Genomic DNA, 20,347 nt, shown 5'->3' with positions numbered 1-20,347 from the left:
CTCAATGGTTAAATGGTTGGTAAACTGGTTGGTAAATAGTCGACCGGCTGATGAACTTGTTGGTAAACTTACTAGTAAACTGGATGGTAAAAGGTTATTAAACAGGTTGGTGAACTGGTTGGTAAACTGGTTAGTAAATGGGCTGTTAAATGGTGGGTTGGTAAACTGGTTAGTAAACTGGTTGGTAAACTGGCACTATCTTGTCGTGTTTTTGTCACATGACTGTCTGGTATTGGTTTGAAGCTTCTCAGATAATTCTGATCAGGAAACTGTTCGGACTTTATCAAAGTAAAAGTAACCAGTAAACACTGTTTAGATACTAGTTTTAACCTTAACCAGGTTAACCTGTTCTGTATTCACTGAGGAGTAATAATCACCTGGTGCATGGCCCCTGCAGGTATGAGGACAGAGTCTCCAAGGAACTGGACCACAGTCCATCCCAGAACTCCGTGTTCATCCAGCAGCTGCTGACGCTGCTTCCTGCTCAGGTACCACCCCTGCTCTCTGATTGGATCCTGGTCAGGTGACACGTCCAGGCCTTGCTCCTTGCAGAGCTGAGAGGAGAAAGGTTTGTAAGGTTTGACACGCTTCATTTCTGAGCTGCTGGTGGTGGAAACGTTTCCAGGCGAGTCGTCACCTTGTGCAGGAATTCTCTGACTTTGTCCATGTCCTTGTTGAGGTAGATGTGCCACAGCGCTCCCGGCATTTCGCTGGAGTCTTTCAGCCTCCGCCGAACACCTTCATCCAGATCCTCCTCCTCCAGACGCTTCAACACTCCTACAAACACACACACATGTTCACCCGCAATCTGACTGCCAAACCGGTAGGATCCAGTTAGTACCAACATCCTGGTTCTCCTTCAGAACCGGTTACAGCCAGTTTCACACGGTCTCACCGGTTTTAGACAGGACCCCGTTGCCTTTGGCTACGCCGACATAGACCAGAACCGAGACCACATCTGAGACTTCCACATGGAGGTTGGCGGTCCCGAAGTCCTGGTCCTGAGATGCAGCAACACCTGTAGAGAAACACATCAGAACCAGCATCAGAACCAGACCCAGAACAGAGACTAAAACCAGAACCAGACCCAGAACAGAGACTGAAACCAGAACCAGAACAGACTGACACCAGCATCAGAACCAGAACAGAGACTGAAGCCAGAATCAGAACCAGAACTGAGACTAAAACCAGAATCAGAACCAGAAGAAATGGTTTGGATTGGTGACCTCCAACCTGCGCCGTCTTACCGTATGCACAGCAGAGTCGCGGACCCAGATCTGGTCTGACGAAAAAGGAAGGCAGGTGTGAGGCCAGGTTGAGGTTTCCTTCTGGATCAGAATATTCTGGCAGCGGAAGGTTCTTCATCAGGTCATCATACCTGCAACAGACCCCGTCCTTTACATGGACTCCGTTATCACACCGGAACTGTGCATGAACACCTGAAGAACACCGTTACCTGGAGGGCATGAGGGCCATGAACTCCTCGCCGGACGGCCAGTCCTTCAGCCTGTACACCATTGGTTCTCCGTCTTTGGACTTGGGCCGCTCTGAACAGGCAACAGGCTTTCAGTTAGACCAGAGGTGTCAAACATACGGCCCGAGGGCCAAAAACCAGCCCTATGGACACTCATGTCCATTTCCCAAACAGCTTAGTCCAGTTAGGGGCTGTGGGGAAGCTGGAGTCTATTCCAGCAACCACTGTTTTTTAACCACTACGCCGCAGCCATATATATAACATTTCCTCATCTACAAAGTCAAGTAAAACAAATATAAAGGGATCATAGAAACATGATAAAATTAGGCTAAATAAAGATTTTATAATATTTTGTAACATCCTGAAAACATAATGGTACTGCATTGTATTAAAACATTTATTTTACTGGTCCAACCGGCTGCAGACCAGATTGTTCCGCATGTGGAACCTGGACTTCTGGGTCAGACGGAGCAGAACTTACTGGTTATGTCCTCAAATCCATCCCAGAACTCCTTGATCCCAGAATTGGACACCACCTGGTCCTTACAGTTGAGCAGGTCTCCCTGATGGTCTGCAAACTCCAGGTTGAAGGAGTCGGCCTTCCACAGACTGGCGTTCAGCCGCTTGTGGATCCCCGACACCAAAACAGGCTACAAAGAAAGAAAGAAAGGGATGAATCTGTGGGGGGGTTTACACGGGGACAGACCTCTTCTCCAGGTGAGACGGGGGAGCACCTGTCCTTGCTTCCAGCAGTCCCTGAACAGCTTCCAGTTGTTCTGGTTGCGGTGGTCTCTGAGCCAGAGCAACCGTCGGTTGTTCAGCCAGCAGTGAGGGATGTCTGGATGCTGATTGGTGGAGTCCTCTGCTGCAGCCACAGCGTCCGACTTCTTCCTGTCTGCTTTGGTCTCCTCTGTGACGTTGCCCGGGGTAACCAGCTCCTGCTTGACTGAGAGCTTTGAGGCGATGCTGTGGCGGCTGGCGGGGATTTTGTTCTCCACCACTGAGGCGATGATGTCGTCCAGTATGTTGGGCATGTTCTGTCCTCCTTTCCCCGTCTGCAGACAGACAGACAGTGAGCTCAGGACGTCAAACTGAAACTAACTGGCTTGTATTTCTGTGTACCTGTGAAGCGGCGGAGTAGACGGGTGCAAAGGCGATGCCGGCGTCGGTCGATCCCAGCTTCAGCTTCCCAGCCGTGGTGGTGAGCAGGTCTCTGAGCGTGGAGCCCTGCTCGCTGCTGTTCGCCACCAGGGAGGTGGTCTTACACTGCTGGAGGACCTCCAGGCTGTCCCCATCCTTGTCCTGCTTCACAGGTTTCCCCAGCAGAACCGACTCCTTGTTTTCTGTTTGGGAGAGATGGCGAGAGGAGTGGAGGTGAACAACCAGCAGCATGTTTCCTGCAGGTCAAACCTCTCGTCCAGACGACTCGCCTTTCTTCTCCTCCCTGGACTTCTGCTCTGCAAGGTCGGCCAGGAAGTGGAGCGGAGACTGGGACTCTGGGGGGGTGACGGGACCACTCCCTGCATCGCTGCCTGGGCTGCTTCCTCCACCGCCTCCGTTAGTTTCTGCCTTGGTGCCTCTGTGGTCCGAGTTCTGCTGGGAGCCCGGCTCCGCCTTCACCAGAGAGAGCTTGTTGCTGTGGTTCAGAACGTTTTGCAGAACCTGTAAACAGTTCCGACAGTCAGAGGAAACATCTCCTACGCCTAATCCATCACATCTGAGAGCCGCGGCATCACTCTGGTAAAAACGTTGCTCTGAAGCCTGTTGTTGATGAGCTGCCTCTTGTGGACACGTTTGTTGAATCCTCACCAGACATGCGGACGGCACTGTTTTTTATCACCTAAACGCATGTTTGAGTTTGAGTTTGTGTTCCAGCACTCTTTCTGTTCGGTTTCCATGGCGACGAAAAACGCGTCGTTTTAGAGAGTTTTTTCTACTTGGAAATCCTTGTGACGTCCCGGGGGATAAGGTTCGGTGATTGGTTACCTTCTACTGGTTAACAAGGGCATGTACAAATACATCAGGCGGGTGGAAAACGTGGGATAAAGTTATTTCCAACGATGGCTGGAGAGTTTACCAAAGAGAGACATCCTGCTGAGGCGGGGCTTAATGAGTAAGAGTCTCAATCCACTCGTTTTGCCCGCAGGCTGATGTGACAGCCTACGGAGAGGGTAAGTAAATAAAGCGATTTGGGACAATAACTCGATCAATCCCAGCCCTTCTGGGCTCAGAAATAAAAATAAATTAGCCTGAAATGCACATAATAGTTCCACTTTAACTTTTTCTTGTCAATTTTATTAAAAGTGCAGAATTAAAACAAATCTGAATCTTCAACTTATTAATCTTGGTCAGGCTTTAAAGGGTTAATTTGTTATCATTTAACAATGATGACAAATAAAAGAGAAGTTACCGGTACCAGAAGCAGCAGAACATCTGCATGTGACGGAGAATCTGTCATGAAATCCCGCATCAGCTTCAGAAATGTTCAAAATTAAAATATTCCAATAAATGTGATCAATAGGGATGGAATGAAATACTAATCATCAAAACAACATGAATTTATAGTTTCATAAGTGACTGACGCGACGGTACTCGTACTGCTGTTACAACCTGGAATTGACTGTACTGGTCATTGTACTGGTTCAGAGCAGGCTGACAGCACAGATCAGGTTTACTTCAGGACCAGCAGCTCTGGGGCTGAAAAGGAGACGTCTGCAGCTCATGCTGGCTCAGAGCGGCTGGACAACAGGGTACCTGAGATACTCCGTTAGCAGCCGGCAGCTTGAGGACGGTGTGCTTGCTGGTGCAGGGACAGTGAGAAGGGATGCTGTGTTTGTTCCTCAGCGAGTGCATGGAAGCCACCAACTCCGTCAGCACTGCAACATTACAGACACGGTTCACAACGTTTCACAGAAAAACATTTCAGCCAGAGAACTAAGAAGACATGAATCCGCAGAGACATAGAAACAGGTTCTGCAACACGCAGACGTGGAGCGTGTGTGAAGGCCAGGTACCGTACCTGTGCCAGGTATGATCTGAGTTGGCATGAGATGCTTGTGGTCATGGGGTTGGCCTTTAACACACTTCAGCCATCCGTACAGTTCTTTATCTGTTCACAGAGAGAACACACACATTTCACACAGAGTAGCACGAGTCATGGAGAATCGGTTAACGTTGACTAAACCGGACCCGATCAGACCCGGTTCTGGTAGGGTGGCCAGGTAACAGACGTTAGGAGGCTTTCTGGGACATTTCCAGGAAAAACTTAATCTCTCCAATAACCAGGTCACCTATGTGTTTAGGTAACCAGGTCACCCGTGTGTTGAGGTAACCAGGTCACCTGTGTGTTGAGGTAACCAGGTCACCTGTGTGTTTGGGTAACCACCACACCTGTGTGTGGCGGTAACCAGGTCACACGTGTGTTTGGGTAACCACCACACCTGTGTGTGGCGGTAACCAGGTCACACGTGTGTTTGGGTAACCATCACACCTGTGTGTGGCGGTAACCAGGTCACACGTGTGTTTGGGTAACCATCACACCTGTGTGTGGCGGTAACCAGGTCACACGTGTGTTTGGGTAACCATCACACCTGTGTGTGGCGGTAACCAGGTCACACGTGTGTTTGGGTAACCATCACACCTGTGTGTGGCGGTAACCAGGTCACACGTGTGTTTGGGTAACCATCACACCTGTGTGTGGCGGTAACCAGGTCACACGTGTGTTTGGGTAACCATCACACCTGTGTGTGGCGGTAACCAGGTCACACGTGTGTTTGGGTAACCATCACACCTGTGTGTGGCGGTAACCAGGTCACACGTGTGTTTGGGTAACCATCACACCTGTGTGTGGCGGTAACCAGGTCACACGTGTGTTTGGGTAACCATCACACCTGTGTGTGGCGGTAACCAGGTCACACGTGTGTTTGGGTAACCATCACACCTGTGTGTGGCGGTAACCAGGTCACACGTGTGTTTGGGTAACCATCACACCTGTGTGTGGCGGTAACCAGGTCACACGTGTGTTTGGGTAACCATCACACCTGTGTGTGGCGGTAACCAGGTCACACGTGTGTTTGGGTAACCATCACACCTGTGTGTGGCGGTAACCAGGTCACACGTGTGTTTGGGTAACCACCACACGGTAACCAGGTCACACGTGTGTTTGGGTAACCATCACACCTGTGTGTGGCGGTAACCAGGTCACACGTGTGTTTGGGTAACCATCACACCTGTGTGTGGCGGTAACCAGGTCACACGTGTGTTTGGGTAACCATCACACCTGTGTGTGGCGGTAACCAGGTCACACGTGTGTTTGGGTAACTGTCACCTGTGTATGGCGGTAACCATGTCACTTGTGTGTTCGGGTAACCAGGTCACTTGTGTGTTTGGGTGACCAGGTCATCTGTGTGTTCGGATAACCAGGTTATCTGTGTGTTTCAGTAACCAGGTCACCTGTGTATGGCGGTAACCAGGTCACCTGTGTGTGGCGGTAATCAGGTCACCCGTGTGTGGCGGTAACCATGTCACCTGTGTGTTTAGGTAACCAGGTCACCTGTGTGTTTAGGTAACCAGGTTATCTGTGTGTTCAGGTAACCATGTCACCTGTGTGTTCAGGTAACCATGTCACCTGTGTGTTCAGGTAACCAGGTCACCCGTGTGTTTGGGTAACCATCACACCTGTGTGTGGCGGTAACCAGGTCACTTGTGTGTTTGGGTAACCAGGTCACCCATGTGTTTGGGTAACCATCACATCTGTGTGTGGCGGTAACCAGGTCACTTGTGTGTTCGGGTAACCAGGTCACTTGTGTATGGCGGTAACCAGGTCACCTGTGTGTGGCGGTAATCAGGTCACCTGTGTGTGGCGGTAACCAAGTCACCTGTGTGTTCGGGTAACCAGGTCACCCATGTGTTTGGGTAACCAGGTTATCTGTGTGTTCGGGTAACCAGGTCACCTATGTGTTTAGGTAACCAGGTCACCTGTGTGTTTTGGTGACCAGGTCACCCGTGTGTGTTCGGGTAACCAGGTCACCTGTGTGTTCGGGTAACCAGGTCACCTGTGTGTGGCGGTAACCAGGTCACCTGTGTGTTTGGGTAACCAGGTTATCTGTGTGTTCGGGTAACCAGGTCACCTATGTGTTTAGGTAACCAGGTCACCTGTGTGTTTAGGTAACCAGGTCACCTGTGTATGGCGGTAACCAAGTCACCTGTGTGTTTAGGTAACCAGGTCACCTGTGTATGGCGGTAACCAAGTCACCTGTGTGTTTAGGTAACCAGGTTATCTGTGTGTTCGGGTAACCAGGTCACCCGTGTGTTTAGGTAACCAAGTCACCTGTTTGTTTTGGTAACCAGGTTATCTGTGTGTAGCAGTAACCAGGTCACACGTGTGTTTTGGTAACCAAGTCACCTGTGTGTTCGGGTCACCAGGTTATCTGTGTGTTTAGGTAACCAGGTCACCCGTGTGTTCTGGTAACCAGGTCACCTGTGTATGGCGGTAACCAGGTCACCTGTGTGTGGCGGTAACCAGGTCATCTGTGTGTGGCGGTAATCAGGTCACCTGTGTGTGGCGGTAACCAGTTTACCTGTGTGTTCGGGTAACCAGGTCACCCGTGTGTTTGGGTAACCATCACACTTGTGTGTGGCGGTAACCAGGTCACACTTGTGTGTTTGGGTGACCAGGTCACCCGTGTGTGTTCGGGTAACCAGGTCACCTTTGTGTTTGGGTAACCAGGTCACCTGTGTGTTTGGGTAACCATCACACCTGTGTGTGGCAGTAACCAGGTCACACTTGTGTGTTTGGGTGACCAGGTCACCCGTGTGTGTTCGGGTAACCAGGTCACCTGTGTGTTCGGGTAACCAGGTCACTTGTGTGTTCGGGTAACCAGGTCACCCATGTGTTTGGGTAACCAGGTTATCTGTGTGTTCGGGTAACCAGGTTATCTGTGTGTTCGGGTAACCGGGTCACCTGTGTATGGCGGTAACAAGGTCACCTGTGTGTGGTGGTAATCAGGTCACCTGTGTGTGGCGGTAACCAGGTCACCTGTGTGTTTGGGTAACCAGGTTATCTGTGTGTTCGGGTAACCAGGTCAACTATGTGCTTAGGTAACCAGGTCACCTGTGTGTTTGGGTGACCAGGTCACCCGTGTGTGTTCGGGTAACCAGGTCACCTTTGTGTGGCGGTAACCAGGTCACCTGTGTGTTCGGGTAACCAGGTCACCCATGTGTTTGGGTAACCAGGTTATCTGTGTGTTCGGGTAACCAGGTCACCTATGTGTTTAGGTAACCAGGTCACCTGTGTGTTTGGGTAACCATCACACCTGTGTGTGGCGGTAACCAGGTCACCTGTGTGTTCGGGTAACCATCACACCTGTGTGTGGCGGTAACCAGGTCACCCATGTGTTTGGGTAACCAGGTTATCTGTGTGTTCGGGTAACCAGGTCACCTGTGTGTTTAGGTAACCAGGTCACCTGTGTATGGCGGTAACCAAGTCACCTGTGTGTTTAGGTAACCAGGTTATCTGTGTGTAGCGGTAACCAGGTCACCCGTGTGTTTAGGTAACCAGGTTATCTGTGTGTAGCGGTAACCAGGTCACCCGTGTGTTTAGGTAACCAAGTCACCTGTTTGTTTAGGTAACCAGGTTATCTGTGTGTAGCAGTAACCAGGTCACACGTGTGTTTAGGTAACCAAGTCACCTGTGTGTTTAGGTAACCAGGTTATCTGTGTGTTCGGGTAACCAGGTCACACATGTGTTTAGGTAACCAGGTCACCTGTGTGTTTAGGTAACCAGGTTATCTGTGTGTTCGGGTAACCAGGTCACACATGTGTTTAGGTAACCAAGTCACCTGTGTGTTTAGGTAACCAGGTTATTTGTGTGTTTGGGTAACCAGGTCACACGTGTGTTTAGGTAACCAAGTAACCCGTGTGTGGCGGTAACCAGGTCACCCATGTGTAGCGGTAACCAGGTCACCCATGTGTAGCGGTAACCAGGTCCCCTGTGTGTAGCGGTAACCAGGTCACCTGTATGTGGCAGTAACCAGGTCACCTGTATGTGGCAGTAACCAGGTCACCTGTATGTGGCAGTAACCAGGTCACCTGTGTGTGGCGGTAAGCTGAACTCTGACCTTTGGAGCTCCTCCTCTCCTTGGCCTTGTAGCAGTCCAGGCAGACAACGAAGCCACACTTCTGACAGACCCAGTGGATGTTGAAGAGCGTGGCTTCACACGCATCACACATCTCCCTCACCCCCCTCACCGCTCGCTTCCACGCCAGCTTGGCTGAAACACAGAGTGGTTAAATTCAGACGTGCTGAAGCGGCTGCAGTCAGGTCAGCAATCTTCAGAGAACTCACCATCCTTCTTTATCCAGCTGGCTGCCATGTTTTCAGTCATCACCATCTGACAGAACTTGTCTCCGATGAAGCTCAGGATGTACTTGGCTGTGGCTGGGTCCAGGTGGCTCTCCTCTATGGCCCCGGGGACCCACAGAGACAAGGCTTCGTCATCAAACTGGTCTGGGGTGGAGAAGCCATCCATCCGGATCGCTCCATTTTTGCTGTAGGACAACCTGGAGGGAGAGAGGAGGAACGGTGGAAGAGCATGAGAAACATCTCTGACCCAGGGACCAGTGTTGCAACTAGCGGCCTCTCCTCCCACCCAGTCACTCCTGAGTGACGTCCCCCCCCCCAGACGTTTCTGGTGTCCTCACACAGTTTCTGGTAAAAACTGGCAAAAACTGGCAAAAACTGGTAATAACTGGTAATAACTGGCAAAAACTAGTAATAACTAGCAAAAACTGGTAAAAACTGGCAAAAACTGGTAATAATTGGCAAAAACTGGTAAAAACTGGTAAAAACTAGCAAAAACTGGTAAAAACTGGTAATAATTGGCAAAAACTGGTAAAAACTGGTAATAACTGGCAAAAACTAGTAATAACTAGCAAAAACTGGTAAAACTGGTAATAACTGGCAAAAACTGAAAAACTGGCAAAAACTGGTCATTGGCAAAAACTGGTAAAAACTGGTAATAACTGGCAAAAACTAGTAATAACTAGCAAAAACTGGTAAAACTGGTAATAACTGGCAAAAACTGGCAAAAACTGGTCATTGGTAAAAACAGGTAAAAACTAGCAAAAACTGGCAAAAACTGGTAAAAAGTAGCAAAAACTGGTAAAAACTGGTAATAACTGGCAAAAACTGGTAAAAACTGGCAAAAACTGATAAAAACTGGTCATTGGCAAAAACTGGTAAAAACTGGTAATAACTGGCAAAAACTGGTAAAAACTGGCAAAAACTGGTAAAAACTGGCAAAAACTGATAAAAACTGGTCATTGGCAAAAACTGGTAAAAACTGGTAATAACTGGCAAAAACTGGTAAAAACTGGCAAAAACTGATAAAAACTGGTCATTGGCAAAAACTGGTAAAAAATAGCAAAAACTGGCAAAAACTGGTAAAAACTAGCAAAAACTGGTAAAAAAAAAAAAAACTGGTAATAACTGGCAAAAACTAGTAATAACTAGCAAAAACTGGTAAAACTGGTAATAACTGTAAAAAAGAAACATGTTTCTTCGTTCCACTTTTCTCCTGTTTTTAATCACTCTAGAGAGATAAGTTGGTTTTATTTTCTTCTGGTTTTTTTGACAAATGTTGACTCTTACTTTTCAGCTAGTGTTGGTTTGTTAGTTTGACCTTTGACCCTCTGGTAACCCAAGTCCTTTTAGCTTTGTTGTGTGTGTCAAATAAACTTTCTGTTTAAATCTGGGTTATGTTTTTGTGGATCCTTGATCCTGAACTTTATTGGAGGTCTTTTAGCCACAAATCATGAGACAGTGAGATGTTGGGAAGTGGAAAGAGGCTAACACACACCCAGACACACACTCTGCTCTAGAGGAAGTATTCCCATCTGTGCTTTCAGATGAAGATATGGTTTTACAACTGTTGGCTGATCAGGTGATGCTAAAGGAGCAAGTTGGAAATGCGATCTCTGCATCAACAGCGAGCATTAAGCAGAAGACCGTCAGGAACGTAACGTTAAAGCTTCATCATCACGCTGACGATGAAGAACGTGACAAACCAGAAAGGTGTCTGCAGTCAGCGTTAGAACCAGGACACCTGGTTGGACCGTTTCAGGTGTGTGAATCCCCTCAGACAGGTGAGATACGATGACAGAGCAGGATTAGAGGAGAGGATGGAGAAGAAAGGGAGAGTTGGAGGTAGTCAGAGAGGGAAATCCTATCAGACAGATTTAAGCTTCCACTCTGCGGGCTGCTGTTAATCCTGCTGAACCGTGTCATTCATTCATCTAAAGTACAATCTAACACGTCCAGAGCCAGCCGAGAGGAAGACTCCGGGGATTTAGGAATATCATTTTCCTCCTCAGCTGCTTTACTGTCTGTAATCTGGCGGCTCGTGTGAGCTGAGCGGCTGAAGATGAGCAGAGGTAAGGCCTTTACCGTCTGAAGTAGTAGAAACGGCAGAAGACGGGCGAATGGGCCGGCTCCTCGCCCTTCTTGCTGCGGACCACCCGACACTCCCGGCACTTCTGCAGGTTCGGCCCGATTTCTGAACACGAGTCGTCCTGCAGGAAAGACTCTCCGGTTTGCTTCAGCTTCTTCACCTTCCTCCAGTCCTTCAGCACGGAGCGAGGAATCCCGTCTGGACAGAGCCAAGCAGCACACGGCAATCATTATCACACCAAGACAAGACACCAAACCATGACACACAAACGTCTTTCCTCATACGACGACGACACACACACACACAACTTTCTGATCATCTGTTCCTGCTCCTGATTGGACGTTACCGTCAGGTTAAGCTCTCTGATTGGTGGAAAGTCTGGAAATAGAGGTCTCTTAGCAACATGGTAGTGCTGGTGATGAAGATATGAGAAATAATGGTGGATTTACCATCCAGAGCAGAGGTCTCAAACTCGGTTGGAGGTTTTCTCCAACACAGCTGATTCAAGTTATTGATTGTTTGTGCAGAACCTGACAGGCTGTTAATGTATTTCATTTGATTCAGGTGTGTTGAAGCAGAACTACATGGGAAACCTGCTGGACTGCGGACCTCGTAGGACTGAGTTGGAGACCTCTGATCCAGTCTCTGAATAAACACTACATCTGGATTGTAAACCTCCTGGACGGATAGAAACACTGGAAAACCAGCTGGAGGGTCACATGACCACCACAGAGCGACACACTGCTGTTCCTGAGACAAAAATATCCGACTTACTACTGCTGGCGAGTTTGAGTTTGGTCTTCTCCCGGGCCGACCTGAAGATCCCGTTGGGCTTCACGTCGTCTTCCTCCTTCTCGGCGTCTCCTCTCCTCCTGGCCATGTCGTTCTGCTTCTTCTTGTACGTTGGCTTGGGTTGCCGTTTGGCGCGGCCCTCCATCTTGCTCTCGCTGGCGTCCGAGTCGTCCCCCCCGCTGTCTGAACCAGAGTCGTAGGAGCGTTTGTTCCCCCTCCTGGATAACGGAGCGGCCTTCCTCTCCTCCACACCACCTCCGCCGGACTTCTCCTCCACCTGCCTCTCTTTCTCAGCTCTGCTCCCACAGTCTTTGTTCAGCTCCACCTCGCTGGAGGTGGAGGCGCTGAGGTTGACGGTGCAGGGTTTGATCATGTCCGACATGGCCTGGGCGCTGGAGGTGCTGGTGGTGCTGGGGAGTTTTTCTGTCTTGGTGCTGGTGGAGGTGGTGATGGTGGTGGTAGCGGTGGTGTTCCTGTCCTCCTCTGAATGCCGGGTCAACCAGGCCTTCTTCAGCTTGTGGTAGTTGCTGGGCTGGCCGCAGCTAGCGGAGGCCGACGCGGAGGGCTGGCCGTTGGGAAGCGGGCTGGACTTCCCGGGTGTTGTGTTTCCGCTCGCACAGCTGCTGCTGTCAGATGAAGAGGAGGAGGCCTGGGTGGAGCTGGGCGGAGGGGTGGAGTTGGGGTTGGGGGCTCTGTCGCCTGAATCGGAGCCTCCGGTTGGGATGGATGTGGGGGCAGCAGGGAGGCTGCTTCTGGACTGAGCTGCAGCTAACGCAGCTTTGTGCTTTTTCAGGTGGACGAAGGAGGAGGAGTAGAGCTGAGCAGAGCCGGAGGTGGAGCTCAGGGCGGGACTGAGGCTCTGACCAGGGAGAGGAGCTCCTCCTGACGTCACTGGAGACGCCTCTCTCTCCGGTCTGGACTGAGTCAGCACGCCGTCGGCAGTTCTCATGGCTGCAGTCTCACCCTGAGCCGAGAACCCGGACCGCAGGGCTTTACTCTGCAGGTCTCCGGCTGAGGACGCCAAAACGGCAGACCTGCTGACGGAGCTGCAGCCTCCACTCAGCACGCCGTGCACGGAGCTGCAGCCTCCACTCAGCACGCCGTGCACGGAGCTGCAGCCTCCACTCAGCACGCCGTGCACGGAGCTGCAGCCTCCACTCAGCACGCCGTGCACGGAGGTGCAGCCTCCGCCCAGCACGCCGTGCACGGAGCTGCAGCCTCCACTCAGCACGCCGTGCACGGAGCTGCAGCTTCCGCCCCGCACGCCGTGCACGGAGCTGCAGCCTCCACTCAGCACGCCGTGCACGGAGCTGCAGCTTCCGCCCCGCACGCCGTGCACGGAGGTGCAGCCTCCGCCCAGCACGCCGTGCACGGAGGTGCAGCCTCCGCCCAGCACGCCGTGCACGGAGGTGCAGCCTCCGCCCAGCACGCCGTGCACGGAGGTGCAGCCTCCGCCCAGCACGCCGTGCACGGAGGAGTACTTCAAACACACGTCGTCCAGGTTTGAGTTGGGTTGGATGATCCTGCCGACTTCCTTCACGCCGTCTGCGTCGAGCCGGGTTGGGTTCGGTCTCGCCATGGAAACGTCCTTGTGGACAAGCGGCGCCGACCTGTTAGCACCCACAGAACCGTCCAGCTTGACGGAGGTTGTTGGACGAACGATGACGGAAGCCATGGCTACCTGCGGCTTTCCTCGCTCTCTTCCTTTATCCTGAACCGCCTCTCTGCCTCTCCAGCCGTCCGCCATCATGTCCCCCGCCATGCTGGAGGCCACAGACGTGATGGCAGAGGGGTTTCCTCGAGCTTTGACGTCCCTGAGTTCCGGCACCAGCGTGGGGGGCTTCTGCTGCTCCGACGACGTCTTGGTCCCGGCTGCTGCCAGACTGACCGGCTGGATGGGGGTCAGGGTCGGCGGGGACAGACGGCCGCCGTAGGCCGTCCTCTCCCTCTCTTTCTCTCGCTCTGCAGCTTCTTTACGCTCCAGTGCATGCTGGGTAGGCGGGTGGAAGACGGGGGCTCGGTGGAGAGACGGCATGGCTCGGAGCTGCTGCTGCTGCTGCTGCTGCTGGTGATGATGATGATGATGATGATGGTGGTGGTTGGGGGCGGAGGATAAGGAAGACGACATGGAGGAGGAAGTGGGAACGATGGGGCTGCGACGCTCCATCTTGTCCACGCTGGTGTGAAGAGGCTGGATGAGCGTGACCTGCTGGCTGAGCTGCTCGGTGATTTTCCCCGCCAACCCCTCCCCTCCCTCCGGCTGGTGCTTTATGAGGGGAGGGGGCTTGGAGAGCGATGGCTTGGCGCTGTAGCTGCCCAGAGGCTGAGTCTGAAGCGGAGCACCAACGCCGGCCACCATCCCCGCGACTCCAGCCTTCTCGTAGAAAGAGCTGAGCTCCTTGGAGGGGAAGAGCCGGGGGGGCTCGTTCACCACACTGTTGGACAGCGTGGTGAAGTAGGTGCTCTTCTCTGACTGGATGACGTGGGGGTGGGAGAGGCTGGCCTTGGAGCTGGGGGAGGCCAGAGCAGGTATCCGGACCGGGAAGACGGGGTCTCTGCTCCGGTCTCGGTCCCTGTCCCCCCCGTGGTCCGAAGAGCGCTGGATTTTAGCGGTAAAGGGGGCGACCTCGATGCTCTCCTTCAGGATCTGACGGTTCTCCTCCTTGTATTTAATGCTTCGGTCTGCTACCTGAACCGCATCCTGAGGGGGAAAAGAGAACGTCGGTGAGGAAACGGCAGACTGGGAACCAGTCCAGGTGATCCCTGAGCGACTGGGATTAGCTCCACCCCCCCTTACCCTGCACTGGGATGTAAAACCGATGTAGGGACACAAACCAGCAGCAGAATATGTTAGTGAACATCCTGTAAATGCAGGAAACAGAATCTGGACCAGAAGGAGCAGCTGAGCTAAAATCTCCATCTTTTAGACCAGTTGTCTCGACGCCTCCCATCACAGTAAACCAGTCAACACCTCCCTGGACCAGTTAGTTTGATGGTCATCCAGGAATAAACGACTCTTTACTCGCCAGGTCTCATTTTCCTGGTGCGGGGTACCTGTGTGCTGGCCAGACGGGCCTTGCTGTGGGGGTCCAGGTAAAGGCGATGAAGGTGAAGCTCCTTTCCCGTCGGGGTGCGACTTCTGTCCGTCTGCTCCTGTTTCAGCTGAGCCAGCGTCAATGTCCTGATGGGATCCACAAAGCTCTTCTTCTCCATGTCTCTGCACAAAGATACGTCAGACAAGACCAGGGCAGTCAAACCCGTTCAGGTCTGCGGGCCAGACTGGACCTACTGGTGGCCCAGTTCTGGCCCTCAGACTTTATGTTTGACGTTATTTCGTCCAGGTGGTTATTTGTACCGTTTCTGCTAATGTGAGATGATGATCCACAACGCCAGCTTGTTTCTGGTGGATATGTTCAGATTAATGGATGTGTGTTTGCTGCTGTCTGACAGGACGAACCAGTTTCATGCTGGGTCAGCCTCTACCTCTAACTGGCCGGACGCAGCTTCATATTCCACCAGTTTTAGCCTCTCTACACTGGCTCCCTGTTAAATCCAGGATAAAGTTTAAACTTCTTCTCCTCACATATAAAGCTCTTCATGACCAAGCTCCATTGTCCATAAAAGATCTTATAGTTTCATATATTCCAAATAGAGCACTTTGCTCTCAGACTGCAGGTTTACTGGTGGTTCCCAGAGTCTCTAAGAGTCCTATGGGAGGAAGGGCCTTTAGCTATCAGGCTCCTCTCTTCTGGAACCAGCTCCCACCGTGGGTTCGGGAGGCAGACTCCCTCCACACCTTTAAGATGGAGCTGAAAACCTTCCTTTTCCATGATTCTTATAGTTAGGATATGAGCATCTCCTGAGTTGGAGTCTGCATGTACGGGACCCAACTGTCCAGGTTCTGCTCATTGCTCTTATAGTTATGGGTAGTCTAGCCATCCATTACTTATGTAGCAATGGGGATGTTACCTGATGCACTGAGAAGTATCTCGCTCTATTTCTCTAATATATTAATGTATAAATATATGCCAATACTGCCGTCTCTAACTTATTCCTCCTTTTTTCTGCAGGTCTTCCTGAATAACTGCAGTTGTACATGTTGATCTGTCTTTCCTGTCCTCTCCACCCCAACCAGTCGAGGCAGATGGCTGCCCTCCCTGAACCGGGTTCTGCCGGAGGTTTTCTTCCTGTTAAAGGGGAGTTTTTTCCTTCCCACTGTCGCCGCGTGCAGCTCAGGATGGAGGATTGGATCCAAGTCATGACTCGATGCAATCAGTTGGTTTCTATTATAGGATATGTATGAATTGATGTGTGATGTGTATGATGAATGATGATGTGTATGTAAAGTTCCTGAGACAACATTGTTGTGAAGCGGCGCTCTACAAATAAAGCTGGATTAATGTGAATTTGCTGCTTACTCTTTGTGGAGATCCATGCTGGCCTTGTGCATCGAGGGGCTCGAGTGCGTGTGGAGCTTGATGGGGGGGCGGTGGGCGTCGGCGCTGGCCGGCCGGACTGGAATGTGGTTCAGCAAACCCAGACCATCCCCAGCACCACCAGCAGTCTGGTGCAGCCATGGACTGGGCGTGTTCTGCACACAACACACAGATCTATCATTAGCATCAGTGGCTGACCAGTGGTTAACTGGGACAGCACTGGTGTTACCAGACTGGTCACATCCATCTGATCCGTAGTAATCCAGGCTAGGAGAGGTTTTTACTGTATCACCTTACATCGCCTTCACACCCCTAGTTAAATGCTCAAACACAGAAATTATAAACTGAGCCTCACGTTTGGACTTTAACTGCATGCTTTTATTAAAATGTGTCCGCTGGAACGGAGTTTCCGGGTTTTATTTCCACCCGGTCGTCCCATGCGGGAAAAACCCGACTCGTCCACAGAAATGCCCTGACAAAGCCGCGGGACGTACCCTCCTGAGAGAGGCCTCGGAGTTCACAGTGACAGGACTTTCAGAGTGGACCCACTTCGCCGTGGGGGGCAGGTTTAGTCCTGGGGGGTAGGAGACCGGCGTTCCGTTGGGGTACTGCCAGAGGATGGGGTACAGCCCGAGGCCTGCTGCCCCACTGTGACTCTGGAAAAAAAGACATTGTTCATTTTTAGAGGATTAATTCAGATATCCCCCCCCCCTCACACACAGACACACCCCCAAACACAGCCATTCTCCCCCCCTCCCTCACAGAGCCAGAGGTTAATGCGTAAAGAGTCAGACCTGCAGGAACTGCTGCTGGTGAGTGGCTGCTGGGTGGGGGAGGCCGAGGTGACCCAAACTGCTTGGGGAGTCCAGTCGAGGGTGCCCCCCAAGGAGAGATGCTGCAGGGGGGGGCATGGCCGGAAGCATTCCAGCTGATAGAAGGTGGGGGTGAGGTAGGGCAGAGGAGTGAGGGGGAGCCAGGAGGTGTGAGGCAGCGTGGGGGTGTGAGGCTGGGGTGAGGCATGGAGAGTGTGGGGAGGGTGGGTGCAGGGTGTGGAGGTGGGGGTGGAGGTAAGCTGCCACATGGTTGGAGTTGGCTGGGGGGGCGGACGTGTCGGCGTCAGACCGGACCAGAGCCGGGTCTCTGTAAACGGTGAAGGTCTCGTTCTTATCGATGATCAGCGGGCTCTTGGTGCTGCTGGCCCCGCCCACCTCCTGCCGGACCCCGCCCACCTCTGGCCGGACCCCGCCCACCTCCGACCGCTGTGGGACCGGCTTAAAGCCGGAGCGCAGAGGTTCTGCCGGCTCGGCTTTGGTCAGACGGCCAGCAGGAGGCGGGGAGGGGTACCTCAGGACTTTATGCTTGGTAACCTCCGGGGAGGTGTTGGCTTTAGGTTTAGAGATGTCCAGCATGTTTGGGGGGGGCTTCGCTTTTAGGTCCGCGGGGGTTTGGGGGTAGGGGGCGCTCTGGAAGCTGTTGGGGTGTTGCTGGGTTTTCTGTTTGGGGGGGTCGAACTGAACGGAGTTCGGGCTGGGGCTAGGTCTGGGTTTGGGCAGGTCAGGGGGGGTGGATGTGTTCCTCTTGTGGTGGGGGGGTTTTCTGGTCTCCTCCGGTAAGGATGGGGGGATACTGAGGTGGACGGGGATGTACTGCTGGTGCTCCTGATGAAGCTGCTGCTGAGGATGAGGAGGATGAGGAGGAAGGACAGATTTTTCCTTGTCAGGAACGTGTTCAGCCACTGAAGACAACGACCTGAAACACAAGCAGGTTGTCATGGTTACAAACTGGACCCCAGCTGGCTTTACTGGGTATCGGCAGCAGATCAGACACATCCGCTTCACTTGGCTCTTTTTTCACGATCCGATGAAACAACTTCGCTCCATCTGATCAACACTGCAACAAAGAGGAACCATATATAGAAAGATGGGCGGAGCCTCCGTGACGTCACCCGTAGGTTTCTGAAGAGCTGAATTGAAGCTCGGTGGGCGGTTCCTACCATCACCATCTTGGCAGGGGCATGCGCGTCGTATCGCCCGGAAAATACAAATATGGGCAAAGAGGTGGAGCTGAGAGGGGGGCTGTGAGCGTCATGGTGGATGATTGACATCGAGCGAACTCCGAGCTTTCTGTAGCTAAGAGCTAACCGAGCTAACCCGGAGATAACAGGAGCTAACCAGCTAACGAAGTAAGCGGGCTAAAGCTAAGTCACGTTGTTAACCGGCTAAAAACCGCGGTTCTGTTCTACGTTCTTCTGACTTGAAGCGGGAGATCGGGTACCTGTCAATCAAAAGGACACGCCCCTAAATATGCCAAACATAGAGATTAAATTACTTTAAAACGGGCGAGTTTCACTCAGTTGTCATGAAGGTAAACCTGACCTATTAAACCTAAAACGGGGCGCGATGACGCCTAAACATCCTTACCTGATGACCTCAGAGGGGGTGAACTCCATCTTGCTCCCTACGCTCTTGGCGGATGACCCCCCCTCTCCTGTAAGGCCCTGCGGCTTGCTGTGAGGCTCCGCCTCCGCTCTGCGACCTCCTTCTGATGGAGAGGGCGAGTGAGGGACGGGGGGCGAGGAGACGGGGGACGGGTTGAGGGGTAAGTAAGGTGACAGAGCCGTGGACTCGGCCTTCTGGGACGCCAGCAGCGCCGACACGGCCTCAGAACTCTCCTGGTGAACGGTGGCCTGGGCGTCCTCGGTGATGTCAATGACGCCGCCGCCCTGCAGGTGTGACAGCGACGGCGTGTGGGATCGGGACGACGCTGGAAGCAAACAGAACCAGATCAGAACCCTGAACACCTGGCAGCGTCACGTGACTGGCGGCCTGGCGGTGACCCACCTTTCACGCTGTTCTTCAGGCCATCCAGAACTCCTCGCTGGACCGGGTCAGGAACCGGAGACTGGCTGATCTGAGTCACCGCCACCAGCTCCTCCTCCTCCTTTGTGATCATCTTACTAGATTCCCTCTTCTTCTTCTCCTCCTCTGCCACCTGAAGCTCCGCCCATGGAGATATACGACCAATGAGAGACGATGAGTCGCTCCCGTTGGGTCCCTTCATGGTCGTCTTCTCGTCCTCCTCCATTTTGGAAATGGCACTTTGTATGACATCACTGCTACGAGTCTTTAACTCGTTCTCCGAGTTGGGCTCCGAGGAGGACGAGGAGGAGGAGGACGAGGAGGAGGAGGATGAGGAGGAGGAAGAGGAGCAGGAGGAGTGGATAGTTCTCTTGTGTTGGTTTTCTGAGTCGCTGCTCTCCGACATGTCGGACGTCATGTCGGGCTTCAGCCTCTTCAGACCGGCCTTCCTCTCATCTTCCTCACCTTTCCTGCGTTTGTTCGCCGCCTGCTTCGCCTTCACCTTCGACTCTGGACAGATAAAAGCAAACATAGAGGGGGGCGGGGGGGTTATTCTACAGGTACGAAGGGATCCTGCAGGTTGGAGTCACTTCTTCCTCCAGGAAACGTTTCTTTCCAACCGGAGTCAGCTCCGTTTCCATGGAGACCAGCTCACCGTGGAGACCGGCGGCATGGTAACCCAACATCTCTGGTTTACGATCCCGTCATCACATCGAGGTAAATGTAACATAAGTAAAACTTTAACTGTGTGACGGGATGGTCCGACAGGTCTCCGACCATATCTTCATCTTCATCTTCATCATTTCATCCAGAACAACGAGATCAGGTGATAAACCTGCTGAACTGTTTATATCTGCATTTATCTGCTATTTCTGGTAAATTCTTGAGGTTAAAAAGAAAAACCGACATGGAGACGGTAAATATTTTATTCCCAAACGGTTCCTGATCGATGGTCGTCATCAATCCCTGTTTATTCATCAATAGAGTGATGAGTTAACTCATTAATATGACTCATTTCAGAATGATTCATTGTTTATAATATGAAGAATCCCAATGCGTTGTAATGATTTAACAGCATGCAGCAGAAAAATATTCTGAATATGCAAACAGCTCAAAGATTCCTGATTATTTGCCAGACAGAATCAACTCCGTCTCATTTACATTTTGGGTTATTTGTTCCAGTAAAAACACAGTTTTGTTCATGTTCTGATCCTAAATCCACCTGAAGCAGGAATACTTGTGTCATCCACAAACCAGACCTGTTCTGACCTCGAACCACTGGACAGGATGAATGATCCGGGGTCCACTATGGACCCCACGGAGTCACAACAAGCAAAT

General features: G+C 52.0%; 1 protein-coding gene across 1 annotated transcript in view; it reads right to left on the bottom strand.

The window, feature by feature from the left end:
- The window catches only part of jmjd1cb (jumonji domain containing 1Cb), a gene marked incomplete at its 5' end in the record, with an annotated part of 139,834 nt that overhangs the window by 4,352 nt on the left and 115,135 nt on the right, over positions 1 to 20,347 (bottom strand). The window contains 22 exons of the mRNA XM_079260522.1: positions 378 to 554; positions 638 to 777; positions 896 to 1,018; positions 1,248 to 1,378; positions 1,457 to 1,547; positions 1,956 to 2,124; positions 2,209 to 2,529; positions 2,597 to 2,817; positions 2,905 to 3,136; positions 4,229 to 4,350; positions 4,494 to 4,583; positions 8,593 to 8,745; positions 8,820 to 9,034; positions 10,920 to 11,121; positions 11,698 to 12,760; positions 13,154 to 14,416; positions 14,770 to 14,932; positions 16,134 to 16,306; positions 16,646 to 16,807; positions 16,946 to 17,900; positions 18,572 to 18,914; positions 18,992 to 19,519. Coding sequence (XP_079116648.1) covers positions 378 to 554; positions 638 to 777; positions 896 to 1,018; positions 1,248 to 1,378; positions 1,457 to 1,547; positions 1,956 to 2,124; positions 2,209 to 2,529; positions 2,597 to 2,817; positions 2,905 to 3,136; positions 4,229 to 4,350; positions 4,494 to 4,583; positions 8,593 to 8,745; positions 8,820 to 9,034; positions 10,920 to 11,121; positions 11,698 to 12,760; positions 13,154 to 14,416; positions 14,770 to 14,932; positions 16,134 to 16,306; positions 16,646 to 16,807; positions 16,946 to 17,900; positions 18,572 to 18,914; positions 18,992 to 19,519 — 7,037 coding nt within the window. The remainder of the gene's footprint in view (positions 1 to 377; positions 555 to 637; positions 778 to 895; positions 1,019 to 1,247; positions 1,379 to 1,456; positions 1,548 to 1,955; positions 2,125 to 2,208; positions 2,530 to 2,596; positions 2,818 to 2,904; positions 3,137 to 4,228; positions 4,351 to 4,493; positions 4,584 to 8,592; positions 8,746 to 8,819; positions 9,035 to 10,919; positions 11,122 to 11,697; positions 12,761 to 13,153; positions 14,417 to 14,769; positions 14,933 to 16,133; positions 16,307 to 16,645; positions 16,808 to 16,945; positions 17,901 to 18,571; positions 18,915 to 18,991; positions 19,520 to 20,347) is intronic.

Source organism: Telmatherina bonti (assembly GCF_933228915.1).
Source record: "Telmatherina bonti genome assembly, chromosome: 21".
NCBI lineage: Eukaryota > Metazoa > Chordata > Actinopteri > Atheriniformes > Telmatherinidae > Telmatherina > Telmatherina bonti.
This window is presented reverse-complemented; position numbering and strand designations above follow the sequence as displayed.